Source organism: Phlebotomus papatasi, chromosome 3 (genome assembly GCF_024763615.1).
Source record: "Phlebotomus papatasi isolate M1 chromosome 3, Ppap_2.1, whole genome shotgun sequence".
NCBI lineage: Eukaryota > Metazoa > Arthropoda > Insecta > Diptera > Psychodidae > Phlebotomus > Phlebotomus papatasi.
In genome coordinates this window covers 16,023,497-16,050,022 of record NC_077224.1, presented here as the reverse complement: position 1 = coordinate 16,050,022, position 26,526 = coordinate 16,023,497, and the positions used below count along the sequence as shown (strand labels likewise).

The 26,526-nt window shown below is 32.2% G+C and overlaps 1 protein-coding gene across 2 annotated transcripts in view; it reads right to left on the bottom strand.

The window, feature by feature from the left end:
• Positions 1-26,526, bottom strand: part of LOC129807866 (LIM domain only protein 3) — a 50,624-nt gene that overhangs the window by 21,528 nt on the left and 2,570 nt on the right. The window contains exon 1 of one of the 2 annotated variants that reach the window (XM_055857436.1): positions 7,243-8,824. The exons of the other annotated variant lie outside the window; for it this stretch is intronic. Within the exon in view, the coding sequence (XP_055713411.1) occupies positions 7,243-7,266 (24 nt within the window). The 5' untranslated portion in view covers positions 7,267-8,824. Of the gene's footprint in view, positions 1-7,242; positions 8,825-26,526 lie in introns of those variants that run through there. 2 annotated transcript variants of the gene reach the window in all.

Sequence of the window (26,526 nt, the reverse complement as noted above, 5' to 3'; positions counted from 1 at the left end):
TATTAAGATTCCTTTTATCCGTGTTATCCGACAAATTTATCCTGAAGTCGCTAATTCTACCTTCAAGCAGAAAAAGGCGTTCTAATGTGAAGAATAATTGATAGGAAAAATGCATGCAGGTGGAAAATGTTCGTCTAACAAGGTGATGAATAGAAATGGATGAAAATGTGTGAAATGAAAATGATAGAATTGAAAGACCTGATGAAAGAGTTTTGCTGTGTGAAATTGTATACTCCTTTGCTTGTATGTACGGATCAATTTAATTATGTTTTTCACCGTCTGCAAATATTCGCAGATTTTCGTGTCCCATTAGTTTCCAACTTCCTTTGTGTCCATGACAAATTCATCGTTCAAATCACACCCACAATCCCCGCAATCCCATGGGCAAATATGCTGGAAAAAGATGGGTAAATGCGCCAGCATTGTCGATGGCATCGATTGCAATTGGGTATGCCGATGGTAAGATGATGAGGATGGGTATTCCTATTTTAATAAATTTAATGAATGTATCTGACACCTCGTGTCTCTGATTGCCATTTGAAACCATCCTCTAATTAGTGTTATTGCACACACATCACTCTCTCTCACTGGGTCCCTGGTACAAAACCAACCCCTGGCATCATCGTCATCGGATTTACATTTATTGTGCTCCTGACACATGATGCGCTGCACTTCTCCCAACACCCTGACATTCCAATGGGCATCGGATGCCCTCCCAACATACAACCCAGGGAGCTAACACAGTTCGCTAATAAGGCACGAGTCTCACTCTCAATCCAAGTGTATTGACACAATATTAATGGCCATTTATGTACATTCATATTACATAATCTGCAATTTCGCCAAACGCAAAATTCAACACAAACACACCAATTCATCAATTCAACCACCTCAGACTGTGCATTCGCATAATTTCACCGGTGGTGGAGTTGAATTTTTCGGTAGATTGAAGATTAAAATGGAATTATGATCATAAATAGTTTCCCAAGCCAAAAACCATTATTTTATAGCACATAGTGGCGCTGACGTCGCCAACCTAATACAACTTATCCGATTTATCCAATAAAACCTGTCAAAGAGATTAAGGTGATAAAAAGTGAGGTTATGTGATACATAACCTTAAAAAGTATTATGCTACTCATTATTTTGTCAAGAAGCCTTTTCTAGAAAAACGTTCCAGAAACATGTTTAGTGCTTTTAACTACCAGAAAGATATTTTCCTACGATTATTATCAGCAATGAAGTTATTACTAAACATAATTTAATTGTTCTAAAGTAAAAGGAAATAAGTCGAGATTTCAGTTAGATAACGTTCTCTTACTAAAGTGTATCTCACCAGTAAAACACCATAAGCAACTCTTAAACCAGTATGTAATCTGCTAATTCAAAACTACTGCTTTAACGAAACTTTGATGATAATAAATTAAATCGGGAATTAATAATACTGAAAATTATGATAAATATTTAAATTACCGGTCTTTACTTACCTCCCTATAAATCGACATTCTATAAAACGTTTTGCCATTAAAACTATCATTTTTGTCCAAGGTATCATTGTTTGCATAAACCATTGTCGTATCTGTAGCTTGATTTTAAAAATATTCTCTTCCATATCTCTCCCATAAACGATTTTATAATGATTGAATTCATTTTGTTTTAAAATTTTCAATAAGACTGCAACGATTCAAACCGGTAATAAATCGGTAAGAAAGTCGGATTATGAATAACGATTTGACCACGCAGATATAAATAAATTTCACTTCTGTCTTAGGTCTTCGCCTTTTTTACCCAAATTTTTATCGCTATTAATTCAAATATAATCGGAGGAAAAATTCGTACCAGAACTTAATAAATTCGCAATCATCAAGCAGGGGGCTCTCGACATTTCATTTTTACATACGTTTTTGCATAGAGGCACTGAAGACTATTTGCAAGTTTTTTTCTAAAGAGAATTTAATTATCAGTTTGATATATTTCGAAATCGTGCATTAAAATCTATCTAAAAATATATAAATGTTCGCCAAAATTATACAAAACTAAGAGAAAATTTGTTTAAGTCGCGGTGCAAAAGCTGCAAAATTTTTCGAGGAAAAAAGAAAAATAGCTTCACTTTTTATTAGGCTTCATGGGCCCTACATCAAGTCTGTTTGTCACATATTTTGAAGTATTACCCCAAAATTAATTCAGAATTCGGCACAAGTAAGTTAAAAATAAGTAAAACAGTTGCCATAAAATTTACCATAATATTTTCGTAATGACCCGTGACTCACACCATAATGGCAAGTTATTTATGTTACCATGTTGTGATTATACCTGTTCTGTTAACATCTGCAAAACTTCTGCTTTTATAAATTACGAATTTTCAAGTTCGTATAAGACGTATAAGACTGTAGAGGAAAGGAAAAACATGCTTTAATATTCTATAACTACCTGGTGTGTGTCTCGGATATGCGTGTTCTTTTTAACCTATTTTCTTTTACTAATTAAAATAGGTGTGATTAGAAGGAATCACACCTAATCCAGTAGCCTCTCTATTCGCTGTTTATTTCTTAAAAATTTCTCATTAAATAATTTTAATGAAGATCTTACGCGGGATTTTGATATCTTCTGTGACTTTATCCTTGATTCTTCAAAAGAAATTGAACTTTTATTGACAGTCTTTGGTTAATAGGATAAAGTTAAAGAGAATAGTGTGATTATCCTGATGATTCTAACCGTTTATCCAGATTATCCAAGTTTACTATATCATAAAAAGAAATTTCAGAGTCATTTTCAAAAATTCTTATATTTGTTTTGAAACTTAAAAATCTCCAATCTAGATAATTAATATAATCAGAGGTGTTTGATTCTCAATCAAGGCCCTTGGTGAGAATTTGAGTAAGACGAATTGGGGATATTTGCTTTAGTCACCGAAAGAGCCACAATTGCAGTGTGTCCAATCGATGAATTGGTATGTTTGGCGCGTTGTTTGGAAGCACTGCTGGGCAAGATTTTGCCAGTGGAGTTGATTTGTAGCTATAAATCAAATTGGCGCATAAATTCCCATCAATGCCATCTGGCTCATAGTTGGAACACTTTCGCGGGAGAAGAGGTGCACCACATACAGTTGGATGGATTTTGAGGAGAATATCAAGTATGCTGAAGCGTGTGTTTGCAATAAATAACACGGTTTGTTGCGCGAAATTCCCGCCAAAAAGTCCAAACTTTGTGCTATAATCCAATTTCTGTGATACGTCTAAATTTCCTTGTCACCACACTTGGTGACGCATTCACGCAACATATCCACCCACTGACCAGAAAACCCGTGAGGTCCGTCTCTCCAAACGAAATGTGTCACTTCCATTTATGACGCAAAACCATATGATTTAATTACCAAGGAATGCCAAAATTGCTCAAAAGCCAGAGAGATCACATTTCAGCGCACATTTTACCATCCCACTATGTGAGAGTTCCAGGATAAATTAATTCGCCCAACTTCCCTCTCTTAAGTACAAAGTGTATGTGGAATCAGAATTCACTTGAAGAAGTCGCATGAAAGTGATTAAAAACAGATACTGAGAGTGTCATTTTCAAAGGAATTCCTCATCATGTGGCAATGTTGTGTTGGAGGAAAAGAAAACTTGTCATCAAATCATTTTAATGAAGATCTTACGCGGAATTGTGCTATCGTCTTCCGCGGCTTTATCTTTTGGTTCTTGAAGGAAAATGAACTCTTATTGGGAGAATTTTCCTATAGGAATCAAGTAAATGTGAATATTGTGATTATCCTGATGAATTTGACCATTTATCCTGATTATCCAAGTTGAAATATATTGCAAAATCAGAATTTGACTTTTGATTCACATATTATCCAAGTTTATTTATCAAATATCTGATTTACTTAGAATTTCAATAATTTTGTATCCAGAAAAAAGAATAGTTCTTATCCTGGATGCATATCCCTTGATTACGTTTATAAGGGAACTATCCACAAACGTCATCCACAGTTTTTTTTTCTAATTAAGGGTAACCTTATTTTAAGCAAGAACTTAACAGATAATAACTATAGTTATCCTGGCGTACAGACAAGTTATTCTGTCTTATCCAGCATTATCCAAGATTTTATCTATTGCAAATGCCAAATATTTAATTATGATTTTCAACGGGAAAACAGTGGTTGAAAATAAAGAAGACGTTTTTTCCTTTCGATATCCACTGTCTTCCGATCTTAAATTTGAATTCTTACATCTTATTTGAGTTTTGAGTCACTGCTCAAGATTTCTATCAAACAATAACAAAAAATATTGAGATCATCATTTTATTGTGATTCATTTGCGAAATTTCTCCCTCTCAGCTGCTTTTAGTTTCTTAAGCGTCGAGGGCGATAAAAGTGTAAACTTCTTCTAATTTATTATCAACTCAAATGGATTCTCAAGTGCCAAAATGATATTGTTTTATTGACAATTATATAAAGAGAATCAGCCAAAACTGAGCATTTCAATTATCCAGCCTTGTCACACATTTAACATCCCTAAAACAATATCAAAATTTAATGATTCCAAATTTATTAATTAATTCAATGTTCATTTTAAGTGAAAGATTTTGTGTTATTATCCAGAAACATTAACAGTTCATTCTTGGATAATAGGTTTTATATGTCTTTGACGTCTGTCAAATAAACAACTTTTGTATTAAACTTACTTAATGCTTATTTTAATGAATGTAAGTAGGTTGTTAATAATTTAAAATGAAGTAATAATATTCTGTGTGGTTATCCAGATTATAAAATTAATTTATTATAACATAGCTTTCAGTAAGCGTCAAACCATTGACATCTGTCAAACATTAATTCGATTTGTTTATACTACAAGTACGAACTTAAGATAGTAATTGACATTAGATATATTAGGCGCCCCTGTCAATACTGGCTCAAAGTGGAGCAATATTTTTACACCCAGAAAATGTTTACGAAGGGTTCGAAAAGTGTGTTAAAATGGCCATCTAATCGTTTAAATAGAAAAATAAATTATTGATAGCGATCCGCCTAAATTAGCTGCAGTTTCGCCGGGAAAACCTTAAGCTTTCTGAAAAGACGTTCTGACTTTTTGACAATTATGATAGGTGGCTCTGCAGTCTGTTCGAATTTCGAATTGTCAAAAGTGGTATAGTGATTTTTCTGTTATGAATAAAATCAATTAAATACAACTCTTATACAATAGACTCTCGCTAATTCGGCTCTTTTAAGATCGGGCTACTTTTTAATTCGGGTATCAGTTAAATTTGAAAAAAGTTTATGACATTTTTTAAGTTTTCCAATGAAGGTAATGCCCAACGCACAATAACTTTTGTTTGTAAACATGTTTTCAAAATTTCCCATGAGAATGAGCGAGATGACTAGATCTAGATCTCACTCACTCTCATCGAAATGTTAAAAACATGTTTACTAAACAAAAGTTATTGTGCGTTGTGCATAATATTCTGAAATTTGGCATGTTTCGTCTTAATTATGATGTGATTTTGCATTATAAAGGGGGTTTCATGAAATTTACCATAAATATGAGTATGTAAACTTAGTTTATGAGTATGCGTATACTCATAATGTATGAGTATACGGAAGAATATAAAATCGTTATATTTCAAACAATTTGATGCCCGAATTTCTCTAATTCGGGTGACATTTCGGTACGAAATGTCCGAATTTGAGAGAGTCTACTGTACTTCTTGCATCACAATTCCTCCCCTAATCACGAAGCAATATCTCTGTGTGGTATTTCGTAACTTTAAAATTTATTAAATATCACAGCTGTCAAATGCGTCAAATGAGTTCCAGCAGACTCTCGCTAATTCGACTCTTTTAAGATCGGGCTACTTTTTTATTCGAAACAGCAGTTAAATTCGAAAAAGGTTTGTTAACGTATTTCAAGTTTGATTATAATGCCCAACGCACAATAACTTTTGTTTAGTAAACATGTTTTTGACATTTCAATGAGAGTGAATGAAACAGAGATCTAGTAATCACACTCTCTCTCATAGGAAATTTTGAAAACATATTTACAAACAAAAATTATTGTGCGCTGGGCATAATCATTGAATAAAGCAAATATGATTAATTTGCCATGGTTTATCTTTAGATATGATGTGATTTTCTATTATTAAGGGGGTTTTATGAAAAGTCGATATATTTAACGCTCGAATTTCTCTCTAATTCGGGTGATATTTTGGTTCAAAATGTCCGGAATTTGAGAGAGTATACTGTATAATTTGGTTTTTAGATTTATGGCGTCTACACTCTAGAAGCAATTTTCATTAAAAAAATTGTCTTTTAAAAAAAAATTGCGTTTCCTCACACAAAAATAAAAAGGCATTTTCTAAAGAAATTGCTGCTATGGCCTTTACAAAAGATGATACCCGAGGCACTTCGAAATTGGAACAGGAAGAATTTGTAGATAACCTGCTTCTTATGCCATTTATCAAAGAAACTTTAGATAATCAAATTATGCCTGTGAATAGGCTAATTGTAATGCCCTGGGTACACTTTCGATTTTGGCCGAGAGACGGATTAACCATTTAAGGACGAATAGGATACCGGTGTTCCAAAAATAAAAACTATTTTCGGGACTAAATAACTTTCTATGGTCAAAAAACTATTTATGTTTTTCAGACACCGGTGTCCCACTCGTCCTTAAAGGGTTAATAATCAAAATCAAGGGTTATAAAAAAAATAAAAACTTGACTAAATTTCCTTCAGTTTCCCGCTAACTAAGCCATTTCGCGGCTTAAACTGAGATACGGATTAGTCAGAAGGTGACGAAGACCTAATCTGATCATTATTTCTATCATATTTGCGTTAAGCCGTCTTTCGGCTTAAGCCGTAATACGGGCTTCAGACCTAAGTCTTAGCCATAAGGCTTAACTTTTCTAGATTATTATCAGTCGAACATTTTTGGGAAATTTTGACTTAGAAATGGACTATTAAAGGGAATTAATCTATTTGAATTAGAAGAACAAATTAAACTGATTGCTATTTAGGATTTTGAGACCTTCGGAAACTAGGCTAAACCTCTAGTCTGAAGACAGTCTAAGTGTGTCTAGGGCATAAGGCAAGGTTATCTTGATGATTAAATTGCTATCTGTCAAAACAAAATGTCACAGTGACACTAACTGTCATGTTTATCCCAGGTTATTTAAATCACTTAAGTCAACATTGTATAATTTCAATTGACCTAATCAACAACTTTTAAGAATTTCATTTCTCTTTCTCACCCAGTTAATATCAATTTGATGCATTTTGTCTCACACTCCTGACCAACTTCCCGTTCTGTTTTTTTTTCTTCTGCAAACGCGCCCACCTCGTACTTTATAGTGATTAATGGAAATTTATTCTCATGCACGCAATCGTCACAATTTGCATCAATTGCATATGATATTTGTAAATATTTGCTGCGTGAAATGATGTGAAAAATCTGTGTTCTCTATATTGTTTTTTTTTTAGCATAAAATGTTGTTTTTTAAATGGCACGCACAATGTGTCACTGTCTTATTCGTGGAACTGGATCACATGCAAAAAAAATATGTATTTATCGATGTCAGATTAAAATTAATATCAATATTGACTTCTTCACACGACGCGTGTTTTTCCCAAACTGTTTGATGAGTGCAGTTGGTTTGAAAAATTAATGGAAAAAAAAAGAGTTAATTCCTCTTCCACCGTACAGCATTAATTATACGAAAAAAAAGATATATATAATATTTTTACTAACTAACGGTCCATAAATCAATTCAATATTGAATTATTTCCTCTCGATAGAGTTATTTAATATTGAACAGAAGTTTGGGGAGGGAAATGGATGCAGAGAGAGAGAAAAAAAAGTAATTATTGAGTGAGAGGCAATTAAATATTGCCGAGAGATTTAACTTCTAATTTAACTACAATATTACTCAATAGGAAAAATTTTATAAGGTAATTTTTTGATCAAATTTCTACAAAGATTGAATGAGGGAAAGAAAGAAATCTCTCAACCACACCTTTTTTTAAAATAAATTTGTTGTATCATTAATAAACTAATCAAATTGAATGTGAAATGTTGGTAATTTCTGCAAAAATATTTTCCATTTCCTTTCCATCCCATTATAAAAGTAACGAATATAATGCCCCAAAAAGTTTATCTATTCAATTTCGTGGTGAAAACGCCAATAGACGTATTATTTTCAACATACAAAACTAACGATATATGGTACAAATATTGAAGCAAATATTAATGCAATAATTAACATAATGTAATTTTAATTCACTTTAAGCAAACATCATTTACTGATTAATTAAGTAATTTCATTTTGAGCCAATTATTTATTTGATGCGCATACAACACACATACACACATTTTTTTTAACCATTTGCTTAATTATTTCAATCTTTGTATTTTTTATGAAATAATTAAATAATACACACACTCATGTGAAATATTTGTTGTACTTCGTCTCCATAGAAGCATAACATAATTACATTCTTATCACTTTAATTGGATACGTGCCATTTCTAATAAATAATTGTTTTAAAACTTACTTCACAAAACTTTTAATAGTTTAAACAGGCAGAAAGAGAGAATGAGAAAGGGAATTGTAGCAAATTAAGAGCGAGAAAAAAATTATATTAAAATGTATCACAATATATTTAATGTTGCTGGTGTAATAAAAAGGGCAAAAAATGTGAATTTGTCGCTTCTTTTATGGTTTAATTGCTAAATAGATTAGTAATTAATTGAAAGTAACTCCTGAGAAATGTAATAATGTTGCAGTTTTAGTGGGTTTCAGCATAATGTTAGTGTTTTCGTTCCCCTTGCATAAGTGCTCATAATTAATTGTGCATCAATTTGCAAGTGTTTGATGCATAGAAAGTGTAAAAGTCATGTACAAAAGATTTATTCTGCATTTTAGTATACATTATTCACCTCAGATTAGATTCGGTTATGTTAAAATCCTAAAATATTTTGAAATATTTTCTTGTTGAACCCTTTTAGAGAAAATGACTTATGCGGGCTTTATACTTAAGGTTTAGCCTATAGTTCCCGAAGGTCTTGAAATCCTAATTCACAAGCAGTTTTTGTGGTTTTTTTTATTTTCTCAAAATTATTAATTTCCTTAGAAATAAGAGAGATTAAGCCATCCGATTAAACCTCAGATTAAATTTTTGTAATATTCATTTTTTAACTTAAATACTAAAGATTATCCATAATCTGATCCAACCCATTTTCCCTTCACAATAAGATTTATTGAGGTTATGACAGCCTAAATCCTAAATACAGTAGACTCTTCGATATCCGGCTGACTGGGGGACAAAATGACATTTAGGTTTTTTGAATGATCAACGGTTTTTCTATTTTGTGCAGTGTGAATTTATTTTCTGTCTGACAAAGAAAAAGAGAATTTTCTTCATGGTGTGCTTATGTTTCATTTTTTATCACAATTATGTATTAAAAACTTCGATACAATGTTAATAATACTTTAATTCACTCTGGACAAACTTCATGTTTAGTGAAAATAATTTTGAATTATATCAACCGCCAGTGTTTGGCAGCTGTCACCCGGATATCGAAGTGCTGGATATCGAAGAGTCTACTGTACAATTCAAGTCATTTGGGTTTAAACAATATTTTTTTACCGGTGCTGTCCAAAATTTCTAAAGCCAAAATTTCGAATAGTCGAAATTCTTAAAGGAACGAAGGACAATGCGTGAAATAATTTCCCAAAAACACAGAAAATTTCCTTTTGTCTTGAGCAAGCGCGGATTCAATCGTAGGAGTAGCTATCGCATTTTTAAGAGTACGGGATTTTGGCTTTTCAGGATTTTGGCTTATCGGTATTCTGGCTTTTCTGGGTTTAACTTTTCAGGGTTTTGGTTTTTCAGGATTCTGGCTTTTAGGGTTTTGGCTTTTCGAAATTCTGGCTTTTCAGGGTTTTGGCTCCTCGGGATTTTGGCTTTTCAGGGTTTTGGCTTCTCGGGATTCTGGTTTTTCAGGGTTTTGGCTTTTCAGGATTTTGGTTTTTAAGGGTTTTGACTTCTCGGGATTTTGGCTTCTCAGGGTTTTGGCTTCTCGGGATTTTGGCTTTTCAGGGTTTTGGCTTTTCGAAATTCTGGCTTTACAGGGTATGGCTTTTCGGGATTTTGGCTTTTCAGGGTGTCTTTTCAGAGTTTTGGTTTTTCAGCGTTTTGGCTTTTCGGAATTTTGGCTTTTCAGGGTTTTGGCTTCTCGGGATTTTGGCTTTTCGGGATTCTGGCTTTTCAGGATTTTGGTTTTTCAAAATTCTGGCTTTTCAGAATTTTCAGGATTTGGATATTTCGAGATGCTGGCTTTTCAGTTTTTGACTTTTCTGGATTTTGGCATTTCGGGATTTTGTTTTTTTCTTCGAGATTTTGACCAGGATCCATTTTCACTTATTCTTTAATAAAATTCTGTAAGTTAAAAAGGACAACAAAGCATCCAAGCTTTACGGAGTTTTCGAACTCATGAGAAAGACCTCTCTGTGAATTATATTTACACAAATTTTTTGAATGCATGTTAGTTTACTACTGATTAAATTGATTAGTAAATTATAAAAGCATTCCGAAAACGAAAATTGGTTAAAACGTGCACATTTTAGAATATTTTGGCAAACACACGGACAATTTGAATTCTAAATTCGAAGAAGATAAGTCATTTACGGAATCTTTACCGATTCATTACGGATTAAAACTGATGCAACCGAGTTGAAAATTTCAAGATTTTTCCAAAAAAAAAAAATCCAAATTTAAACAATTCCGTTGAAAACTGAGCTAGAGTGATTGATCTATGGCCTTCGAAAATTCGAAATGGTGAATTTTTCGGCCATAAGCGTCTATTTACAAAATGTTCAGCTAAACCTGTTATGATGTAACATTATCAAAAATGGTTGGAGAATGTGGAGAATAGTTTTGGTAAAAGAACTCGTTAGAGGGTGTTATTTTTAGTGGGAGCAGGGTTCACCAAAGGCCAAAAGACAATATCTTTTATCGTCTGAGTTCCAGAATGGTGACAAGTTGAAAAAAACTGATTATGTACTCGTATACTGCCCTTTATTTAAGACTGAGTAGTAAAATTACTTGTAACCTAATTCCTATTTCCTAATTTACTACCAGATTATTAGGACCGGAGATATAAATTTTTGAATAAAAGAAAAACACATCGAAAAACGAAAAATGCATATTTAAAAAAATCTAGGCGTGACCCGGACAAACGGATTTAAGATTTGAGACTTTTAGCATCCTCATCAAAGACACCTTCAACGTGTTGCACAATGTAATTTACGTTCAAATAATATTTTTTATCCTTTTAAAAAAATCCTGAATATTTGTATTCATACAACTCAATCTAACTTGATTTATTAAGTAACAATATATCAGGTTAAATTCTTCATATTCTTATTCAATTTTATGTTATGATTTCGTTTTTTTCGGTTTTTGAATAAATATTTTTCTGGACGAAATTATAGATTAATGAAAATCGGTCTAAATCGGTCTTCAGACAAGAAGTTCAGCCTAGTTCCCGAATGTCTTAAAATCTTAAATAGCAACGAATTTTATTGAATTTCTTTCAGAATTTGAATTTGCCTGAAATAATTTAATCCTAATAATTTTGTCAAAAATCTTGATTGTTAAAAAATTGAAGATGTTAAGCTATAATGTGTTAGCCTGAAGCCAGTAGAAGTACATATTACCCATTCTTCGTTTTTAGAATATACTAAATATTATTCCCCTGGAATTTAATTAAGTTATGTGAAATCGGATTCTTAATAATTTATTTTGACCTTTCGCCTCGTTATTCCTATTGTACTTTTATTAATTCGTTTTATTATTGAATGATTAATAATAATATTGTCCTGAATTCAATACTTTGATTACTTAAAGAATGAATTTAGGTTAAGTGAGATTAATCCAACTTGATTCCCAATTCTTTGCTATTCTTTCCAAATAATTATCTATTTAAATTTAAAAATTCTAAATTTAGACTAAGTAAGGTTAGGATTGCATTGCTAAAGTTTTTTTTATATTACATTTATTATATTTGTCAATGATTTAATTACTTAAATGTAATAATGATGACATAATCATTATTCTCTTAATAGGTAAATTAGGTTAACACGGATTCCTATTAATCCAACCGGTTTATTATATTTCTCGAACGGTAATAAATATTGCAAATTCGTTTGTAAACAGTAATTATTCAATTTTCTTAATGAATGTTTTTTTTTATTCTGCAAGAGATTTCATTTGGCTTTCTTATTCAATAAGAAATAAAAATTATTAAAGGCAGCATTATAGTCAATTACAAGCCCCTATATCTGTTATAATAAGAAAAACATATATAGAGTTCAGTCTTGTGCGTTTTTCTGCGAAAGTGATCTTCAACATGCTCATTAAGTAAATTGATTAGAAATTATGTCAATCTTATACAAATTACAGACTTTTCTTTGAGGCAGAGCTCCTTGGCTTGATGTTAAATTGCGGATGAAACAATAAAGAAAATATGTTTCGCTAATTAATTTGCAAAAGAAATCATTGCAATTGTTTCACATGACATTCGAGTTAAATCGAACACGAAAAAAAAACAAGAATTTCATCTCTTGAGACATTCCATGGAATAATATCCAGCCTAGCAATTTATTTGATTATTCTCCGTTTATGTATGATTTTATTTATTGATCTCACACGATAAATTAACGATCATGATAATCGCTGCAGCACTGTAAAGTGGAGGTGAGTGGTGCATTTTTTTTTATCCTGGATTGAATGTAATTTAATCGGTGAGCCAAATGGAAATAATTATTGATTGATTGTTCGTTTATGGAGACATTCAATTATTATTTGCAACATTATTTCAGTGCAAAATTGCGATGAATATAAATGTTGCATAATGAGTTGAGGGCAAAAATTATCCACAAAGTCTCTTTATATCACTTTCTTGTCAATCATGGGGTTTGTGGTTCTTGCAGAGTGCCTTATTTTGCTGCAACAGCATTTAATTCCCGCGGAAGTGGCAGGTAGACACTTTGCATTTTGGCCTCGAGCACCAAAATAATTCATATTAATTCTTTTTTTTTTCGTTTTTTGTCATGGACTCTCGTACTGTGAGATGATTTTCTCCAGATGCTCATGCAGGTGTAATTAAAACAATTACTTCTCGTTGTCAATGAGTGGCGAAAGAATTCAGTGCAATTGCATTTGATGTTTATAAGGGGGCATATGGGAGGCAATTTGCATTTTGCATATGCTGCATTCCTGTCGCCTTGCCTTACATTGTTGTACATCGATCAAACACACTTCGCAGGAGATTTTATGGCATTGGAATTTCTTTTAACTAAAGTGATCTGAATGTAAGGCGTAATGAGTTAAGGCCTTAATAAAATCAAATAAATAATTCACAAATTTCATCTAAAAAATGCAGGGTCTTTCTGGATTGTTACGCAATTTTAAAAAATTGTAACAGACTTAAAGAATTAGCCTGGTGTTCGAGTTCGAAATTCTAATCTTTTTTGACAGCACTTGACAGGTATTTTTCGGGCCATCTATCGGTTTTGTGCTTATTAGGTACAAAGAAAAACACTTCTTCAATCTTTCCCAGAGCTTTCGGTCCTGGATATGGGACTTCTTCAGTGGCTGCAAGGATTTGTACATTTATTTTAGAATTACATTTAAAATACAAGGTCGTTTATTCGTTAAATGTAATTCTAAAATAAATGTACAAATCCTTGTAACCACTGAAGAAGGTCTATATCCAAGACCGAAAGTTCTGAACAAGATTGAAGAAGTGTTTTTCTTTGTGAAGTGACTTCAAATCCACTGGCCATTACCGGAGAGTCTTCTATCGCTACATATCACGCCAATTCTTCATCCAATTATATTATAATTTATTGTTTAATAAATGGAATTCGCATAGGAAGGTAATATAATACGATAATCTTGAGGAAGCTCCAGAGAAAAACGGTTATAATTCAGACTCCACGCAAAACTTATTTCACATAACCTCAAATTTTGTATTTTGAAATCAACCGACATTCATGTTTCAAAAACTTGACTGCAACTCAAGTTTTTGAGGTTATGGCATTACACGACTCAAACTACATCGAAAAAGAAAACTGGGCCCATTGTAATGTTAAAATCTAATAACGTTCAGAAAGAAAGAAGGAAAAGAATTGCTTATATTCGGAAATTCAATATTATGATCTGTTCAAAATTTGTACAGCCCTTTGAAGGTTATATTCAACATAACCCCATATTCCTAAATACCAGCTAAATAAGAGAATCAAAAATCTTTTTAGATGGTTAGGCAACTCTTAATTCTATCAAGAGATTTTTAAAGGAATAATTACTAGGCGTTTTCAATGTTCCTTAATGTTACAATTCCAATTACATGTACGTGACGAGGATTTGCTGGACTTTATTAGGTGTTATTCTTACGTAATAACGCCTATTTTTGTATAGCTGTCCGATATTTGAATGACAGTTGTCAAACACACGAGAAAGTCAAAGAATTCCCCTTCTTACATGGGTTTTCATCTGTCACTTTCGGTCCCAATCACCGATTATCGGAAACCTCACAGTGAAATTAAATAAATTATTATTTTAACATGAAACAGTAAAAATTTAAACAGAGATTTTTCTGTCAATACTGAAAGTGTTAAAAAATCTTTTAAAAAAATGTTTTTCTTTCTATTTTATCGTATTTACAATATCTCTTTCATTTCAGAATGATACACCTGAACGACGGTAAGTAAAAAAATCATATAGAATCGTATGTTATATTTTCCATGGAACGAATCCGTGAATAAGGTTACAGATTAGCCTTAACAGCTTGCAGTGAGACAGACAACAATTTTTTTTTATAATTTTAAACTTTTCGATTTTGAATTTAATCCTAATATTGTAGAACGTGTAACTTATTCGACAATTGTTAACCCAGTCGACGCACAGTCAAACCCAGCTGAATGTTACTATGCAATATACGATAGTATAATGTTCTTATTGATCATATTACTCATTTTATTCATTCCCCAAAAATACAAAATATTCCTACTAGGACAAAGCAAAGAAAAGTTGCAAACGTTTCCACATCGTCTGTTATCGACCAATGTCATATCTGCATTTGTTGTGTATGTAGATTTGGTACAAACGTAGTCTCTTGCATACAATGCTGATGCAAACGAATGCAGTGCAGTTATAACTGTTAATGGAAGCGACGGCTTGTCCGCAATAAAAAAAAAACTTTAAAAATTATAAAGTGAATTTAGGTTAGAAGATAACCTCAAAAGTACATACAAACTCTAACGGATCATTTTTTTAGATGGATTAAAGCACACCTAATTTTCATTTATAAGCTTTTCTATTCCAAGGTGTTTTACTACAAATGCTGAAAAACCCATCTGTTTTCATTTTTTTCTGCTATACCTAAAAAACTTCGAATTATTATTCTAATATTGTTATCGATCTTTTATTAAATTATGCAACTTGAATAGGAGCATTTCTACTCTTCAGTTTAGGAAGTTGATCAACAGTGCTAAGACAGAGGTGGACGCTTATTTACATTCATTTGTATATAGTTCAATTTTCAATTCAAGACAACGCAACGTGGAATTCCAGACAAACTAATTTAGAGTGCAAGCAACTCTTTTCAAATTCGAAAAAAAAAACAATAACATAATTTTAAAGTACTCTATAGAGTTGTATAAATAGTGAATTATTACTTGATCCAAATTTCCAAATTGGTTTGTTCGGAATTCTGCTTTGACCGCAATTCCACATTTTTCGCCCACCTTTGATTTTCTTTTCAAAATTAACCTCTAAGTTGATCTATAAAAAAAATTCTCTTAATTTGAGAATCTATTTTTTTCATTTAATTCAAAAAAAAAATAAAAAGTAATAATTTTTTTTAGGTTTTGGTTAGGTTTTAGATTTTGATTTAGGTTTGGGTTTCGAATGTTAAAATGCATCAAATCAACAAAGGTTCTTATCTAATGATCGAGAATTTAAAAGTTTTTTTTTAAGTGTAAGACACCTTAATAGCGATTTTTTCAAACATTTTGGGCTCATTTTATGGGTAATCTTAAACCATGTAGATTATGTACAAACTTCTAGGTGAACAATTATAAAACATAGCTCTGTTCAGTAATAGCCTTTCGAAGGGACACAGCCACTCTAAAGCCAAGCCAATCCCATTCGAAAATTAACCGAAAGTCTTAAAGTTGAGATTCAAATATTCACACCTTTAGCGCTGGCTGTTCTTCCATGTCAAATTTTTGGTTTTTTTGAAACTTCAATCGTCGGTATAGCAGAACGTTTAAATTCCCATTTCATTAAAATAAATGTCTTTTCATGAACTAATTCAATTTTATGTAACTCGTCGTTTTAAATTTTTGAACTTCCAACAAATTTTTGGGTAAATTATTTCTGATACAGCTTCGGACTTCAAATCAAAGTTCTCAAATCGAAAAATTTATCACATAAGTTAAGGAATATGTGATAAAAAGTGTTTTAAAATCGAAAATAAAAATGGGTTATGTAATTTTAAGGTTATCCTTTAACATAACCTCATTTCACTTGCCTTAAATGATGTAGCTTCAAAACGAACAATTTGAAAAATGCTAATGTGTGAACAAAGTCAATTATTCTATCTTTTGAGCATATTTTCACGGAAATTACGCCTCGTGTTTGCCCAAAATGCACTTGGTAGTAATTTTTTTGCTATTTTAATGCGATAGCCAGCAATCAACTCGTGGTTTAAGTATCGTATTACTCTGCAACATGCGAGAAAATGTGCTGAGACAGTGAGCATAATAATAATGCTCAATATTGACAGTAAAAAGAGAGGGACTTTCAAGAGGGGAAGAATTGAGCCAGGTTTTGAGCACTGCTGTATCACAATTTTTAATGCGGGACAGTCAAAAAATTTCCCAATAATATGGGTTTGCACATAGTATCATAAAATGTGAATTTGTAATACAGCATTGTTCATTAAAATTCATAAGCGTAAACAACATATTTATGCAGATGGTGTATTTAAAATGTATTTTTCAAATATTAATTAACGATTTTGCCGCGATTTAATTAAACAAATTAATTGTGATCTGCTTCTGGGATGATTCTGCCACAAATCCGCCTCATTTTGCAAATCACGCGTGCAACAACGCGTCAAAATATTTCGCTCCGCAAATGGAAGCCACTAATTAATTGTCATAATTGAAATGATACTTTTTAAATAGTATGGGCAATTTGCGAAAAATGAGCCCAAATACACCCGCGGCATGGCAATTGAATAATTTATACACTTAAAATAATTAGCAACTCTTTTATGTTTTTTTTTTGAATGATGCTCAACGAGAGGATTTAAATGAGGATAAAATAATAGTATGAAAAAAAAATTTGAATATTTATTTACAACTCATAATTTGACTATTTTTGGTGAATGATGTCAATCAGAAAAGTCTATCTGCGTGATTCTTTGCTCTTTTTTTTTCAAAGTTCATATTCTCTAGTTAATCTTTTTTCTACCATCATAAGAAGAGAATAACGATTCTGAAAATGTGAAATGTTAAGAAAAAATAAGAAATATTTGTCATAACATGACATAAAAATTTTTATGATGGTCTCTAATTGATCTGATTAAAATAATTGGATTGCGATAAGGCGAAAAATAATTAAAAGAGGCAACATTTCGTGTTGATCTTGCTTGTTTATTTCAATGTATAGTCCAATAAGACATTTTCATTATAAATATTTCTTCATTTAATTTCTCAAATTGTAAGTCAAACGCGTCAATCAACAAACAAATATATTCATTTCTCTATCGCATAGAGCACAATTTTTAAATATGACTTTATTTATTTTGTGTGTAATTAGTTTTTTTGAAAAAACTTGTGTAGAGAAAATGCCATGATTGAGTTTTTCTCCGCATTTTATATTCATTAAAATTCCTCGTGCCATGTGCTTTATCAATTGGGGAAATGAATATTTAATGAATGTGAGATGTTGGAAGATGGCAGTAAATATTAAAAAAAATAAAGAGTCTACAATTAATTGCGTGGAGAGATTGACAGTAGCGACATGTGCCCCCTTTTTGGCCTTTTCACAGGAGTCCCGTCTGACACAGGGAATGGATGCCCCAGTTCTAAGGCTTTAATTAACAACCCAGCTTTAGGCATTATTTTAGGCCTTATCGGTAAGATTTGTATATGGTAGGTAGGCCCTAATTAAAGACTGGATTCCGAATAAATATCCATAAAAAATTAATAAAATACGTATTTTAGGCTTGCAACTTGTTTAATGTAATCAGTGCATAATTCTGTATACACAGCATAGCGTCGCATAATTCATATTATTAATATAGTCGTGGAAAATCCACTCGAATCACTAAAGAAAAATTTGCATCACTTTAAAAATAGTCAAACATTTTGGAAAATATTTCATGACGTCTGTGATAACTGAGCAATATGGCAATACTATTTTCTTAGTTCCGATGTTCGCCACTATGAGCGCAAAACAGTACCTTATATATTTGGTAAGGGGTATTTTCTATGGGAGCTTTACCCCGTACCTTTTAATACACTTAATTAATTTTTAATTTTTTTTCCTATTAACTACATAAAAGTAAAAAATTACCACTTATTGGCCACCTTTGTAACTACTTTCAAGCCGGTCTTAGCTATAAAAATTCAATAAACAAGTAAATATTTGTAGGATTTGAGTAACATAAAAAAAAAACTACCGAATTGAGATCAAGCTTGTAAATTTCATAAACAAGAACATCGAATTACGGCATAAAAAATGAGAAACCAAATTTATTCATTAAAAAATTTAAATTTTGATCAGTAAAAACATTTAGGGGAAAGTGAGGCACCACCGAACATTGGGTAGCACCGAACAGTGACTTTCATTTCTAAACTACTTAGACTATAACGACCATATCTTCATCCCCAAGGTCGGTAAACCTGCTCTATATCACAGTGCTCTGTGTGCGTTCTAATACACAAAATACCGCTTTATATAACGGTAGGCCAGCCTCGGTTTCTGGATCCGGGCAGTGAATGTGTATTTGAATTCGACTGAATTCTGCATGTCGAAACTTATTTCCCATAGGGGAAAGTGGGGCACCTTTGAATTGGGGTAGCTTTGAAATTGAGCTTTTTTCTCCTATTTTTAAATGAAACTGGACCTTATTATGATATAATTTAGTTCAACAAACCAATTGCGAAGCTACATTAGATCATGATAAGCCTCAATTCCATTTGAAAATAGGAGAAAAAACCCAATTTCAAAGCTGCCCCAATTCAAAGGTGCCCCACTTCCCCCTACCAACCTATCTTTTTTAAGCGGTTCATTGTCAATGTATTGGCATTACTTTTCCATTCATTCACTGGACGAATCGGAAATTAATAGAACAGCTGAGAAATCTGCAGCTACTTAGTCTCGAATCCGAGACCACTGTCATGGAGCCACTACTCTATCCACTCATCTACTGAGACCCCTTAAACTCGTATAACATCGTAACTTTCTGACTCCTGTGGTAATTTTTAATATACTGTACTTGAAACACTAATCTTGCGGACAAGCCAGAAATTTAGCGTCATTTCAAATTTCTAATTGAGCCGTACTTAGTGGATCAAAAGTATGTTTTTGAATGAAAATCAATTATGAAAATTTGCTTTGTGCTTAATTTTCCGCGAAAATTATGCCGAATCGACAGACCGGCACGAGATTGGCAAATCCGTGCGAAATCAAGAAATCGGCACAATTTTTAGAAAATATCGGCAGATCGGCACTTGAGTGAACCGTGAGCGGCGCAGTTATCTACCCCTTGAAAAAGTCCTATGTTAAAGCTGCCCCACTTCCCCCTAAGTTCTTATTTTTGGCATTTTTAAAGATTATTTATTTATTTGTAAGATCTAACTTGTTCTTAACCTATTTATTTTTCTCTTCCATTTTTCGAGGGTATTTTAAAATGTTTGTACCTTGCCCATAACTTTGACGACATACGTATTGATTTAAGTGATAGTACGCTCGTTCTAGGATACCAAGTGTACAATGGTTAGAATTTTCTTTGTGTCATCAGAATTTTTATTTGCAAAACAGAAATCCCAGAAATTCTAATTGCTTAATGATTTATTATGCTGCATTTATTTATTTAATGCAAAATCAGCGATTTTGGCTGCTCACTACCAACCCAGAAAGTAGAACATGGCCAATTAGGGGGCACTTGACCATATGAGAACTGTACAAAGTGATGGAGATAAGAAGATTTTGGTTTTAAAGATTATCTGCTATAAATATATAAACTATGTAGATAAATTGTTGTAAATTGTCGTAGATGATAGACCCCATTACATCATTGCAAATTGTCAATAAATTTCCTCAGTATTAATTATTGACACAGAAAGGGATGACATAAATGCAAATATAGAAATAATTTACGTGTATACTTAATCAATCATACTAAACAGATGTAATTATTTAGCATATATGCATGTAAAATTAATTTATTAGGTGATTTATGTAAAATATTGCAATTAAATACAAAAAAAATTGTGTATAGAGTTATTCAATTTGAAATAAAACCATTCGTTATGTTTCGCTGAATTCACAATATTATTAACTTTTATAAAAAGTGATTTGAATAAAATGAGTTGCTGGCAAAATTGAAGGAAAGAAAATTTCTTCCATCACTTGAGTAACTGATTAAATTGATACAATTCTTGGCTTTTTTTTCATATATTAATAATTTTTTAAAACCTAAACATATTAACCTCTTCCATATCGGTAAGTTTTATTTGTATACCTCGGGGCTTTTGGATGCGAAAAGTTCAATCTCTTGGAAATTAACTACATAAATATTGTTTTTCGAGAAATGTTTTTGCAGTAAACCTAATAATTTTCACAAGAAGTAGCAAATAGAAGAAGAAGTAAAAAAAAATCCACGTGTTTTATGTACAACGTCTTAGAAATTTCTTGTGTGTGAACAATTAAATGCCGAAGAGAAGAAGAAGAAAAAAAAGAAGGAATATTGGATATGACTGTGGAGAAATGTATATGCCTCTGCCGTACAGTTTAGTTAATTTAATTTTCTCAAATCACGACACATTATTAACATTGTCACGACATTTTCCACTTGTTGTGTCAACCATTGAGGGCACGAGGGGGGCCCATTTGACGAAGCTATAAAAGTGCCTTCGTCTTGAATATTTTCAACCACTCTTTTGGATTTTCCTTCTGCAAAATGTTGTGGTCTTTCTTGCCTCCGCACCTGCAGTTTTTTTTCCTGTGCCACTTCACCCTCGAAATAATTGAAAATATTGTTGATTAGCAAACTTGTTTTTCTTTCGCCATTTCCCACCTATTCTTTGCCCACGTTGTAAGGGGTTGGTTATTTGAGATAATAATATACCTATTCACTATTCTATTTTATACCATTAACGGTGAGATTTTTGTGTTCTAATGGTTTTAGTTCTAAAGGTTCAAAGGCAAGACACGGTTTAACGTAAATATGGTCAAAATAATATTATAATTAGACTGCATTCCCATCAGTTTCTCACTAAGCTGTCATTCGACTCAAGCCTTGAACCTTTAAGGACGGGATATGGTCAAAAATCAAGGGTCAGAAAAAATAATTTTCCTAACTTTTTAGAGCAAAATACACCTTTAGAAGGCCGTAGGAAAAATTTGATTTTTGGGTCACGGGCGACCTAATCGTCCTCAAAGGGTTAAGTCTGTCTAGAGCATTAAAGAGAATTGAAGATTAACTTTTCAAGATCTTAGAAAAAAACAATAATGGAAAATCCGAAGTCCGAAGTCGATTGAACTTTTGATCGTTGCAATGACTCTGTCAGATTAAAAGGTGCAATAGAATCAGTCGATTATCAAATAAACCAGTCTTCAGACTAGTCGTTTAGCCCAGTTTTCGAAGATCTCAAAATTATAAATTGCAACTAATTATATTGGTTCTCTAGAATCAATAATAATCCTATTCTAAGTCAAAATTTTCCAAAAAATCTTCAGATGTTAAGCCCATATGACTTCGATCTGAAGCCCGTATAACGCTTACGTCTATACAGATCTGGTAAAAGCACCCTCAATCCGGTCCCAGCATATTCAACGTTAGAACGACTGAGTCAATTTTTATACGAAATATAAATAAAATTTTAAGAAAAAATTGTTAAAGCTACCGGAATACTTTAAAAATATTGTATTGCCTATTTGTTAGGGAAGACTGGGGTACTACCAGACACTTATGAAAGATGAAAATTTGACTTGATTTTCTAAGAACACCTTGATTAGTAAAGCGTTGCACAGTATATGTTTTTGCCTTGGGTATAGGCTACACATCAATGCAAACAAGGAAACTGTAAAATAATTAAATTTGTTATTATATCTGGGGCAGATATAAACTCGGCCCCTTAAAAACGAACTGAACTTTTAGAACAAAATAGTTTAGACGGTAGATCGGATCGGTAAAGACTATCATTAAGTGCTAGAATTTAAGAAAAGATTACGAAAAGGGTCAAAGTCACCCGCATCTACGGTATGTTGCAGGCCGTATTGCTCAGCTGCCCCTGGCAAAATGGAATATTTTCCAAGAGATTTTATTTGCTTTTAAAATTTGTGCAAAGATTCTAAGTTATTTTTTGTGATTTCAGTGACTTTATTAATAATAATAATTGTGCGATGCTGCATTTCGTTTAGGAAAGAATGTAATAATAATAATACAAATTACAATCCTATAGTACGTATTTTTATTTTTTTTGTAGGTATTTAAAAAACATTCTTACACAATAATTTTCACTTTTCTATACAGTGTTAAATCGTTAACGTTGGTTAAATAAAACGTATCACTATTCTTGTAGATAGTACAGTTTGTACAATATTCGTCCGCCATTAATTTATGTGGAAAATTTGATCCTTAACCCTTTAAGGACGGTTGGAACGCCAGTGTCCTATAAGGAAAATAATTTTTCCTAACTACCTAAAGTTATTTTTTTCTTAAGTTTGTACATAATTGCAAAGTAGAAGGTTGAAGGAGTCTAGGATATTTTTTGCAAGTCTACGGTTATTTACTATATAGGGGAATGTAGGAATGGTTCTCACAGAGTGGACCTTCAAACGATGCAAATTTTCTCTTTGTTTGCAAAGAGCTGACCTACCATTTCTCATCTCGTTTCATGAGCCTAATAATGATCTATCTTATGGCTAAGAAATGACGAAGTAGCTCTTTGCAAATAAAGAGAAAATTTGCGTTGTTTGAAGGTTCACTCTGTGCGAAGAATGCCAACATTCCCTAGTACATTTTTAAGTTCAAAAGTGATGAATTTTTAAATTTTCACATTGAAAATTGATTTTAATTATTTTTATACTTCCAATTTTTTTAAGCAAAACCGTTTTGGTAAGAAACTACAATACTCAAACATAGTATTTTTCATTATAGCGAAATTTATCATTCATTGATATTGTCAGAAAAATTATTTTAATTTTTGGGCTATTTTTGTCCCTATCGTTCATAGACACAAAAAATACACCAAATCCGAATTTGTTGGATTTTCTAAGGTTAGATGTAAAACCTATTACTGATTTTGTTTATCGGTTTCATTTTTATTGCTGATTTTCGGTCAGCGAAAACTGTCTCGTCGTTAAAGTGGTAATAAGGGCCTACCATTCAGATCTTACCGATAAAGCCTAAAAAATACATATAGCCGGGTGTGCATTAAAGCCTTAACATTCACCTTTCTATATATCCTGTGTCAGACGGAATATTTTTTAAAACCAATTCAAAACGTTCCTATAAGATTTTTTTCTGCAATAAGTGTTAATAACAGTTTAAGGAATAATTTCAGCGAGAAATTATTCATATTTAAAGACATTCTGTCGCGTACATTTTTGTTAAGGTTATCGAGCGTTCTGATCTATTCTGATATATCTGATAAATATTCAGCATAGCACTTAAGACGAAAATACTTTAAGATTATACAAGAAATAAGATGAAATTATAATAAACCCAAATAGAGGCTGTTGTAGTTTGACTCAAGCATAAATTTAGAAATTACAATTTGTACACTGAGAAAAAACGAGGGTGCGATTAACCTTTTTTCCTCATAACTTTAACACTTTTTAGGTGTAAAAATATATCAACATTTTTAATGTTAATTTTACACCTTTTTAAGTGTAAAATTAACATGAAAAAGGGTAACTTTAACACCAATTACACTTTAAAAGCATAATATTTACACCGATTTTGGATTGCAGAATAAAATAAACATTTCCGGAATGTTATTTTACCCTTTTCGGATTTCTCTCAGTGTATTTATTGTTTTAAATACTACGATTCTGGGAGTAAGATAAAGCCTTCTAACTCCTAGCTATCACCCTCATTTCACTCATGACGGAAGGAAGGCACCTAAAAGACACCTGAATTTCTCACGTTTAACACGTTTAACGTGAATGACAGATCGGCTAATCGGCACCGATCAATCTCCATAATCAGCTGAGCGGTAGCATGCGTAAATCATTTAAAATTTTACAGGCCGTTTTGACTTAGCTCTAGCAAGAATTACAATAGCGTTTTAACATTTTAACCACCGGTCGGCGAAACAATTGAACGATCCAGAGTCCTCGACCGTATGTCATTTCCAACGTAATGTGCTTACGTCATATTGAGATCATTTCAATTTTCATTCAATTGAGTCTATAATTTTCTTAATTGAATTACCCGCCGAATTTACATTAATATTTCTTGTGCAGAATTGTTGGAAAAGCCGAGGCAGTATGATGGGTAGTTGAACTGTGAATTGTGTGAAAAATTGCGTGGGTTGTAACTTTATAGAGTTAAATGTGCGTGTTTTGTCGTGCAGTTAGGTGATTTTTATTCCATCTCCTCCAATCCCTCTTCCCTCGAGAACAACACACACAATTTGCATATTAATTTTATTTGTGCGACAACTTTGTAATACAACCGTGATTTTTTTTCTACGTCTCGCGTCCCCCTTATTTTCTCTTGAACGGTCTTTTTTTCCCGCGCAGTTGACATTCTCACACCATTTAAAATGGATAATTGTAGATCTGTTTTTATTAAATTAATTGTATACGCAATTTGCACACATTTCTACGGGAGAGTGACCGAGGATTTTCCGTGGTAAGGGTTTTGGTATGCAAAACGTGAAAACAGACCGTATGCAACAGTTTTCAAAACCACATTTCACCCAATGTGACAGAAATGTTTGATTCCTCCGGACTATTTAGTTGTAAAATCACAAAATTACGCTCACATGGTTATGTAATTTATTTAACAATTTTTTTTGGTGAGGGAGGTGGTCAATCAGAAACACTTCCTTAATATTTTTCTTAATGGTTTTTCAGAATGGCTATATTTTTTGGTCAAAGGCAATAGGGCTTTAGTTGAAATTTATTCTTGTGACAAATTGGGATTTGAAGTTGTTTAGCCATGAAATGGGTAAATTGGGCAAGAGAGAGAATACACAAATCAACCATTCATCATTGCAGAAAAACAACCCTCGAGTTGTTTTTTTTTTCTAGGCACAAGAAATCTCTGGTGTACAAAAAAATCCTCCATGGCAATTACATTTCCATAATTTTCTCTTCGTTTAAACACTCTCTAGGAGATTTTTGGGGAAAAAAAAACACAAAATTTCCAATGCTGAGGGTGCAATTGGAGGCAAATGTTAATGAAGGTTTGAGTAGATCTCTTAAATGCTTAATATTTGGGGCTTATCACTAGCACTTTTAAACTCAAAATTTAACCTTTAAGCTAAAATTAAACCTAAATCAAACTTTAAATTTGATTTCTATCTCAAAACTTTGATTGAAATAAAAAAAATAATAATCTATCTGATTTAAAATTGATTTTAATGGCGTTGATATACCTTTGCGATCAAGAAAATTTCCTGAAATCGAAATTCACAATATTTTCCTCCTCAAATTGTTTATGTAAGTCTATCTTATTCTTTTGCATTCTTTTTTTTTCGTTTGAACATCATGCAGAATTAAATTTAATTCAATTTAATTTTGAATTTAAAAAAAAATTGAAATAGGGATATGCTAACGTTTGAGAGGAAACAGATTGTGAATATTAATTGCACGAAATTTTCTTAATCTAAAAGGTGTGTCAGAGTTATAGAGTCACAAAAATTTCATCAAATCTAAATTCTCGTCTCTTTCTGTCTCAACACTGAGTGAGAGAAATCCGAAAAAGTTAAAATAACATTCCGGAAATGTTTATTTTACCCTGCAGTACTGATCCGAAATCGGTGTAAATATTACCTTTTTTAGGTGTATTAAGGGTTAAAGCCACCCCTTTTCATGTTATTTCTACCCTTAAAAAGGTGTAAAATTAAAATTAAAAAATGTTGACACCTAAAAAGTGTTAAAATTATTATTAAAGAAAGTTAATCGCACCCTGTTTTTTTTTTCTCAGTGAAGAATATTGGATAATTCTATCCAACTTTTTCGCACTCTTCTTCCTCTTTTAAGCATCATGGGAAATT